Raw genomic sequence first — 9,905 nt, forward strand, 5'->3', positions numbered from 1 at the left:
GCAGCCAGAAGGGGATGGGGGGGGGGTTGGCCTCCTCTGCACCCTGGTGACATACCCCTACTCCAAGGTCCTGCATGTGTGGGTGGTTGTGGTGGAGCGGGAAGAGGGAGGCAGCTGGAGATGGGGAGGGAAGGAAGGGAGGGGCAAGTGACCCCTCCCTGGGGCCAGCTCCCCCGCTGACCCCAGTAGGCACCCCCATACTCCGCGACCCACCAGGGAAAGGGGGCCCAGGCCCATCCAGACCGGGGCCCAGCGCAGCAGCGCCTCCCGGCCCCACAGAGCCCGGGACAGTCCACCCAACCCCACCACAGAGAAAACTGCACCCACCCCACCATCCACTCTTCTTCCAGACTACATAAGACAATAAACACCCAGGCTGAGATCTTCCTCCACCTCTCCTGTATCTCCCCCTCCTGCAGAGAGAGCCCCTGAGGAGAGGAAAGCTCCTGCAAGATGTGACAATCTTCCCCACCAGTTGAAGAGCCCCCCAGGTGGCTCGATGCACCGGCGGCACCCTGCTCCAGGGCTGGGCCCCCATGCACCCACCCGCCAACAACCCCGGCAACACACCAACCAGGACCCAAGCCCCCGAGGCCCGGCCCGGGCCCCAGCCCAGAGACGGAGCGCCCCCAGAACCTCACGCCCATCCCGGACCCACCCAGGGGCAGCCAGGCTACCAGGTCAGTAACCCACGTCCGTCAGCACAGACCCTCCCCTAGCCCCGCTGCACGCAGCCGCAAGGAAACAGTCACCTGAGAGCCAACAGAGCCCCTAACCGGACATGACCGCTACCCCGGGTTGAGCCCCCCAAGGAAGATGCCTCCAGGGAACCCCCCGACGCCCTAAGCCTGTCCCTACCCCCACACCAATCACAACAGTGAAGGCGGGACCAAACTATGACCCCCCCACCCCCACTAGGTGATGGAGCTGATCAAAGGAGCCCAGAGCAATTGATCTGATGTGGTGGCAGAAGCTGTATCAAGACTAATGTAATCTAATAGATAATTTCTATATTGGTTAGAATTAAGATTATTTTTATTTTTCCAGTTCATGAGGACTGTTTTCTTGGCTATGCATAGGGCAGTGAAAACCATATGGGCGATATTCTTTTCTGAAGTGACATTATCTAAGCTGCCCAACAAACACACTAAGGGGGAAGTTGGAATGTTACATTTCAGACACTTCGATAAGTCTTCACATATCTCGCGCCAAAACTTCTGAACTGGTGGACAGAACCAAAGAGCGTGGATATAATTGTCCGGTGAATTGGTTTGGCAGTGTGAGCAGTTGTTGGTAGACGTAAAGCCCATCTTGAACATCCAATGACCTGTATAGTGCACTCTATGTAATATTTTGTATTGAATTAATTGAAGACTGGGATTTCTAATTAGATGAAAGGTTTTTAAGCAAATCTGTTAACTGATAAATCCGCTTCCCATTTTGCAATAGGAAGTGATATTGATTCATCTGTTTTAGAAAGCATTCTGTATATTTTGGATAGTAATTTGGGGGTTTTAAGAGTAAGAAATTGAACCACACTTGGTGGTGTTTGTAGTTCAACTTGACCCGGTTTAAATTTCTTTTTTACTATGGATTTAATTTGTTGATATTCTAAAAATCTTTTCTTGTTGATCCCATATTGTGTAACTAGTCCGTCAAATGAAATAAATTCTGTTCCTTCTAGTATATGTTCTAAATATTTGATTCCTTTACCACTCCAATCTGAAAAGTTTATCATATTATTGTTTTGTAATATGTCAGGGTTGTTCCAGATAGGTGTACGTTTGCATGGGATTAATGAAGACGCCGTCAATTTTAGAAACTCCCACCATGCTGTCAGAGAAGAGCTGATGTTGATGCTTTTAAAGCATTCATGTCGTTGGATGTTTGAGCTGATAAATGGTAGGTCTGAGATCTCTAGATTATTGCAAAGTGCTTGTTCTACATCTAGCCAAGGTTCATCTAAGAGGGTATGTTTTAGCCATCCTGAGATAAACTGAAGCCTGTTGGCTAAGAAGTAGTGCTGAAAGTTAGGCAGTTCTAGTCCTCCTAAACAGAATGTTCCTGTTATATTTACAACATGAATGTGTGATTATAATCAAATTTATTGGTTAAAACTACAAATACTGTGAATAAAAACAGTGAAACACCGTAATACTCATAACCAAACAATCATGTTAATTTGACATGCAAATACTGTAAAAATCACAGTTTTAGTCAGTTTTTCTTAAAAGCACATGACCTATATGTAAGTCACTTTACAACTGCATGGATGTACTCGGCCTACTTTTAACATGATTCATGAAATGATGCAAAGTCATGGATAGGACTAATAAAAATGTTTTCACAGAAGATGTCATTGTGAACCTGAGAGGTTGCCTCTCCATTTATAGGCTATATAAAAATATACAATTAAAATTGTTTACATCATGTTTTTTTCTTAAATCATTCGGGCTATTTTCAGCCTATTGTAGGGTAACCAATAAGAAATTATTATTTAACGACTAAGTAATGCTTCTGTCATAATGCTTGTATTCTTCATGTTTCTTTTAATTGCAATGTGATACTTAGACTAGAATACTTTTTTGGGTTAGGTCAGCAATGTCTCATTATTACAGGCTAAACAAACTTACAGTGCCTCCCATAGGATCTCTATGGTGCCTCATCTCCACAGAGCTGTAAGCTATTTCAAGCCACTCACCGTTGCACTGAGCGCGCCTAATTTTGAATGTGCATCTGAAGCTCGTCACTGATTGGATAATGACTTGAGGGCGGGAGGGGAAGAGCGCCTAGTTCACGACTATAGCTAACGAGCCAGCACGAGAGAGAAGACGGGAGAAGAAAACGTTGAACTTTCAGCAACTACGTTGTTAGGACAAATTAGAAACATACGATTTCAAGTGTTTTTTGAGGATCTGTGTTTGTTCGTCAGAAAGTCTGCACGGTAAGTTCAATATCTAGGCGACGTTTTTTCGAGATAAAAGCACCAGTTGATATTTAGACCAATGCTCATAACCTAGCGCTAGCATGCTAGTTCAGCTGAAAAGCACAGGCAAACTTTTGAAATACTAAAAATGATCATCTGCGTCTTTTGTAAAAAGGTATTGGTCACATTAAGAGGCTATGTACTACATTGCAGAGTGCATAAGAATGAGCCTTGTTGTATTTTTAAATGTGTTGGCGCCAATTGCAGCCAAACATTCACCACGTACTCTGCTTTCAAGGGGCATTTTTATCGTGTGCACAATGCACCTGCACTTCAAGCTACTCCTAAAGCTCTTGTTGCAGATTTAAAATGTGCGGTTTCATTATGTGCCCGCCATTTTCAAACAGTGAAAGAGCTAGTGTCTCGCTTAAACGATCATATTGCAGAGGGCAGGTCTGTGTCATGTCCAGTAAGTGGTTGTAAGCAAATGTTTACAAAAAAGTCATCATTTACTTCTCACATGTGTAGGAAGCATAAAGCTTGTTCCCCAGATGGTATTGATGACATGTACAAGGAATCTCGTCCTCAGCCCCCAAATGACAGTACAGAATATTCAGAAAACACACATGAAACCATGGTATCTGCTAGTTCAGCCAGTGATATGCCAGAGAAGGATAGTCATTCTTATCTCAGAAACATGTGTCTCTTTTACCTTAAACTGCAAGGACAGCTGCTAATTCCTGCCTCTACTATACAGAGTATTGCTGAGGAAATGCAGAATGTGCACGAATTGGGTCAAGCCTACACAATTAATAAGGTAAGTTGTTTACTAAAAAATGAAATGAACCTATCAGATGAAGCAGTCACTAAAATCTGTGACTGCATTAAAGAGTCAGATTTGTTCTCTGCTTGCCATCAGGGACAACTAGGAACAACACACACCAGAAATCAAACATTCAAAAAAATGTTTAAATACACAGAACCCAAGAAAGTGCCATTGGGAATGGATGAAAACATGACAGAAAAATGTGCTTACTACATATCAGTTGGAGAAACCCTGAAGAGCTTTTTAGAGTCACAGTTATGGAGGAATACACAGTCACAACAGTTTGGGGGTCCTGATGTAGAAATTTTTAAGGATTTATATGATGGCAAAATTTTCAAATGTCACCAGTTCTTTAATGAAAACCCGGAAAGCCTCAAACTGATTTTGTACCAAGATTCATTTGAGGTAGTGAATCCCCTGGGTTCTGCTAAAAAGACGCACAAACTTCTTGCAGTCTATCTGTCATTAGCAAATTTACCCATTCATTTGCGTTCAAATACAGATAACATGTTTTTAGTCTTGTTGTGTGTTGAGAATGACTTCAAGCGTTTTGGAATAGCCAAAGTTTTCTCAGAGTTGTTGGCAGATCTGAAATCTTTGGAGACAGATGGAATAGATGTAGATGGAGAAACAGTAAAAGGGGGTCTTTACTGTATTGCTGGGGACAACTTGGGTTCTCATTGCATAGGAGGGTTTACAGAAAACTTCAGCTGCTCTCAATATTTTTGCAGGTACTGTGAAGTAACACGAAGTGAGTTTTATGCTGATCCGAATGCCTGTGGTCCTCCACGCACTCCAGAGACATATGACGCAGCTGTTGCTGATTTCCAGTCTGAAACTATCCAAGACGTCAGAGGAATAAAGGTAAACTCCATCTTCAATACCCTTCAGTCTTTTCACGTATCCCAGCCTGGTCTTCCACTATGTTCACTTCCCCACAGCATTTTGGTTATACTTTGTCTTGAACGTGGTCATGGCCATGACTGTGTGTATATATATATGTATATACTTAATTTTTACTTACTTTGTACGTGTATTTTAACTGATCAATTATAAAAATACTTAATAAACTTTTATATGATTGTTATTTTACAGGTGTTTCTTCTCCATAAACCCAGAAAAAGGAACCAAAGTAGAGAACAAAAACTCAAAGCGTCGTCTCAGTGTGAACCCTCGAGTCCTCACCCTGATTAAGGATCTCGCCGACCACGAGTGGCGCTAAGCCTAAATCTTGACTCTCTGTGGACTGTTAGTTTTACTTTGTTAATTTTGTTCCACAATGTGTACTGGAACCTTTTACTGGTCGAATGCATGAAGCCAATTCATGAAGATGTTCTTTCTTTGTAGGAATGTTCTTTATTTACATAAGAAAATAAAAAAACAACATGCTGCTACTGCAGTGTTTCTAGACCACATGTGTAGGTTTGTTTCACCACGTGGTTTTGCTGATGTTTTCTGACCAGGGCCATGGTTGTGGTGACAGCAGGGTGTGTGTTGCGTTGCACGGTGATTATGATCATTTTTGGCACAATATGTATTTTTTGTTTTAACACTGGGATTGCCAGGCTTCTACCGTTCTACCTTTAAAAGCCGGAGAGCAGTCAAATGCTGGAAGTGGAAGCTAAATTGGCTAGTCATTCATATGTATATTAGGTTGTTACCTAGGAATTCTGGAGGGAGGGGAGTAGGGGTGAGTGATTGAGGGGGTGGGGGAGTGGAGTGTTTCAGTTTGCCATCTTAGGGAGAAATCAACACATGTCCTTTGTATGTCCTTTGTTGCTGACATTTATTGATGAAAACAGTACAAAAAACCAACCATTTGTACACATATTTACAAATAATGATAAAAAGTGAGTGAGTACATTTCAACATTTTCAGCAATCACTCACAATCCTGGCACTGCCACGGTATCTGTCGTCTGCATTTACCACATGTGTACCTGTAGCAGTGAACACATCACACAGTGGCCTGATTTTTTTTGCATCTGTGTTTGACCTGACACGTGGCCCTTTTTCCAGGGCTCGGTGTGGAGGGTTGTGTCCGAAGCAACTGTTCTTTTCTTGCCTTCTTCGCAGCTACATGAGAGCGAGCCAACTCCCTTGCAAGCTCCACCAGGAAGTCCACCCGTCTTTCCTTCGTCCCGGTGCATGCTTGATACAGCACATGTGCATTCAGTGCTGCCATGTCAATCATGTTATAAAACACGGCGACTGGCCAGCGCCGTGTTCCTTTGCGGACAGTGTACTCCCGAACCATCTGGTCCATCACATCCACGCCACACTTTGTTTTGTTGTAAAGGGTGACAGTGTTTGGCTTCCTTTTGGTAGTGTTATCAGTCTGAACCACGCTGTGCATGCTGCTAAGAATATAGACTGTCTTCTTCCGTTTGGCCGCATACACCGTCAGCGTGGCAGCAGAGGTTGAAAACACCTAAGAAATAAGATAAATTGTTATTTCCATAGCCCTTTTACACACAATGAAACACATAAACATAGAACCACAAAAGACCTGCAACATACCTGAGTGGTGAATTCATTGCGATCTGTCTGTCTAGTGGATTGAGGAATTTCCCTGCGAATCTTGTTGACTGTGCCGAGGATGGTGGTTTTCCGTCCAAGAAGTTTTTGCGCAAGTGAAAGCGATGTGAAGAAATTGTCCGTGGTAACATTTCTGCCCTTGTCTAGGAATGGTTCCATCAGCCTCATTACTACATTTTCAGAAAGTCTCTCCCCAGTGGGACGATTGGGGTCCTTGCCAAGATATGGGAAGACATTGCAAATGTACTTGGATTTTAGGTCGCAGGCCACCCAAAACTTGATCCCAAACTTGTCCGGTTTACTTGCAATATACTGCAGGAAACAGCACCGAGTCTTTGATGGGAAAAGCTGTTCATCAACGGTGATATGTAGACCAGGGTTGTAGCACGTGATGCAGTTGGTGACAAATGATCCCCACACACTGGAAATTGCAGCGAACTTATCAGTCTTTGCTCGATCACTGCGGGTGGACTTGTCATCAAAGCGTAGGTGTTGCATGATGTCTTGGAAGCGGTTTCGTGCCATAGTTCCAATTATCTGTGGGTTTCCCAGGTTTGCTGACCAGCAGTCATTTACCGATGGAACCCTGTAAACCCCCCGCAAGATGACAATTGCAATAAATGCCATTAGTTCAGGGAGGTTCATGAACCAATGAACATGCTCCGTTTGCTGTGCATGTTGAATAGTCCATTCTTGAATGCTATGAAGCATGTCAAGAGTGATGAAACACAGGAAGCTCTGAAGGCGACTCGAGATACTTCTCCTGGCCTTAGCCGTTGGCTCTCCATCTGCAGTGTACGGTTCTATTGGGGTGAAAGGGAGACGGGTCCCCACATGTTCTTCACGCCACACTGTGCCATCTTTCGCTGTCTCAGTCCCCAAACAAGCTCTCTTTTTCGGTGGAGAAGCAGTCTCCTCATCTGCAGTGTGAACAAATTCAAATTGTGAGCAATGGGAAGGTCAAACAAACTTACTAACTACATCCACTTACTTGTTTGAAATGAAAAAGGAAATAACATGAAATGAAACTAACCGGAAGACTGATCAGACAGCTCTGAGTCCGAATCCGGCTGAACTTCTAGGTCTTCTCCATCCGAGTCACAAGGGTCGACTTCCGTCAGGATCATTTCCAACGCCTGCTAGTAGTGAGTCTTCTCTGCATTTTCTTTCCTTGGAGAGGAGGTCCGTACACCACAGAATTCTTCAGGGCAATGAAGGGTTAGGCTAAGTGCAGTGAGATTGTGTCATATATATACCCAGTACAAAAAACACCCAGTGCTCTGATTGGTGCACAATCATAGAGATGATTGTGCACCAATCATAGAGCACTGTGACGGGGCACTCCCCGCTTAGCGGGGCACACCCAGTGCTCTAAGCGGGGAGTGCCCCGTCACAGTACCCCGCTTAGCGGGGCACACCCAGTGCTCTATGATTGGTCTTAACAGGTTATTTAACTTTTTCTGGTGGAGGGTCTAACAAATGCTTGTTTCATGAACATGGTTCTTGCTTTGCAGGAATGTTCCACAGCTTTTATAGCCTATATTTTGATTGAATTGTGTAGTTGCTGTGTGCCTTGCATATTGTGTTAGTTGGAAAAATGGATCCATTTGCTGTCATTTTGCTAATGTGGCTGCAAAATAAATTTCCCAAAAGTGATATTTTCCTCTCTTGTGTTTTCTCAAGATGTATTTTTGCATGTTTGGGTGTAGGCGTAGCAGTAAGAAATTTGCTGGGTTATGGTTAAAATTTTACATTAAAACATATAATATTCAGCATAGATTTTATGTATAATTTACAGAGCAGCTCCATTTAATATGCACAGTTTCACCGTAGTTCTACCATGTTAAATTAGTTCTTTGTACAATATTTCCCTGTTAATTTTGCAGTTTATGGATCCACAAAAAGCATTTATTACTTGTAAAAGATACAGGAAATAGTGTATTTATATATCACATCTATGTGTGAAATTAACTTCTTTTTCCTGTAGATTTAACAGTTTTAATCTGAGATTCATTCACTGTAAATCAATTTACAAGTTGCATCTGTAAAGCGTTTTTACAGGAAGTCCCTGGTAACCCCAGCTGCCAGGGTTTTCCTGTAAAAACAGCACGTTTTTTTTTACAGTGTAGAAAAGCACAGAAAAAAGTGCTTGTACGAATGGGTGAATGAGGCATGTTGAATAAACCACTTCAAGTGCTCAGAGTAGAAAAGCACTATATAAGAACAAGTTCAAACTGCTTCAAACCAGAATAGAAGAAAAAGAGGAAGATCCTGATGGAAAACTGAGCAACAATCTCTAGTTTACTAAAAGGTGACTTGAATAATAAGATCAGTTTCATCAAATCATACTGGCAAAATGCTGCTATCTGAGTCAGTAATGGAAAGGGGTGTCCAGCATCCTGGCCTTTATGGCAGAGTTGCAGAGATGGTCTGAAAAAAATGAAAGCAGGATGAAGAAAACTGAAAAAAATAAGTTATAGAGAGACTAAATCTAAGTTTAACTTGTTTGGCTAAGAAAGGAGAACATTTGTGAGAGAAGAAATAAATTCCTGAACAATTCCTGTGATGGTTTGGGCATGCTGCGGTGATGTTAAAAGTAGAGGATTTGTAAAGGATAAAATGAACACACATCTTGAACACATGAGGGTACACAGCAAATCCAGCATGTCCAAATTAACACTGTCGGATTTGATTTCAACACTATTAAAGTGTCTATATGGGTCCACACCAGAGAGTGTTAATTTAACTCTTTTTGGAGAGTTGGTACGTTAACTCTGATTTAGTGTTAAACACCAAATCTGTCTGGAGTTGATAATTTAACACTTGGTGTTAAGAGTTTATATATTAACTCTCAAAGAGTATTTTAGTTTAACTACGTAAGAGTTATCTTCTAATTCATTCTAAAAAGCGGGAATTTTACTGTTCTGAACTTCTAGAAATTTCTTTTGGAAATAAACATTTACTAAAAAGATGCAATGGTTTTTGAAAAACATTTATTCTGAACTGTGCACCACAATTTCAAAACATTTTCTGAAAGATGTAACAGTATACATGTTCTCACTTTCATTAGAATTTTGTTTATCAAAAGGTCTGACATGGTAAATGCAAATAACAGCATTCTCAACACTTATTTCTTCAATACAATATGCATGTCCTTCATTCATCACTTTGTGGAACTTCAACGCACTTCTGCTCTCCCCCATCTTCCATCTTCACAAGCATATCCTGATTGAATAAAAATTAGTTGACACTAATTAATGGCACAAATAATCCAGTAAACAATTGCAGCACAGTAAAAAAAAAAAAAAAAAAAGGAATCCTCTTTGAGCCATTACTGGTGTAAAGTATTTTCCCAAAAGACAAGGACACAGGCAACAGGTAATACTGAACTAAATGTAAAACCTCAACCTTTTTAATTTTTACCTAAACCGTGTGCACAAAACTCTGAAGGGATCTATGCTAACGTAGAACCCAGTCAGGACGTCTGCTACTGCTGTTTGCTCGTTTTTTGTTTTTGTTTTTATGGGCGATCGTTTTCAGGCTTCAAGTAGCACCATTATACCAACATTTCACATTCTAGACATTGTTTTAGGTGTATTTGACCAAAAGTTTGACT

The 9,905-nt window shown here is 41.8% G+C and overlaps 1 protein-coding gene across 1 annotated transcript; it reads left to right on the forward strand.

The window, feature by feature from the left end:
* Positions 1 to 3,045: 3,045 nt before the first annotated feature.
* On the forward strand, positions 3,046 to 4,974 carry LOC146559461 (uncharacterized). The gene is made up of 3 exons (XM_085244332.1): positions 3,046 to 3,743; positions 4,287 to 4,483; positions 4,848 to 4,974. The coding sequence occupies exons 1-3, from the start codon at positions 3,075 to 3,077 to the stop codon at positions 4,972 to 4,974; spliced, it is 993 nt and encodes a 330-aa protein (XP_085100458.1). The 5' UTR covers positions 3,046 to 3,074.
* Positions 4,975 to 9,905: the final 4,931 nt, after the last annotated feature.

The sequence above is a fragment of the Mchenga conophoros genome, linkage group LG14 (assembly GCF_057382185.1).
Source record: "Mchenga conophoros isolate Kocher_MC1m ecotype Shallow Benthic linkage group LG14, M_conophoros_male_GT1.1, whole genome shotgun sequence".
Lineage (NCBI taxonomy): Eukaryota > Metazoa > Chordata > Actinopteri > Cichliformes > Cichlidae > Mchenga > Mchenga conophoros.

Excerpts from the sequence above, each read along its gene's own strand:
- LOC146559461 (XM_085244332.1), top strand. The coding sequence starts at position 3,075 with ATGATCATCTGCGTCTTTTGTAAAAAGGTATTGGTCACATTAAGAGGC. Across the intron at positions 3,744-4,286 it reads AAGCCTACACAATTAATAAG|AATGACTTCAAGCGTTTTGG; the intron begins GTAAGTTGTTTA and ends TTGTGTGTTGAG. Across the intron at positions 4,484-4,847 it reads TGCTCTCAATATTTTTGCAG|GTGTTTCTTCTCCATAAACC; the intron begins GTACTGTGAAGT and ends GTTATTTTACAG.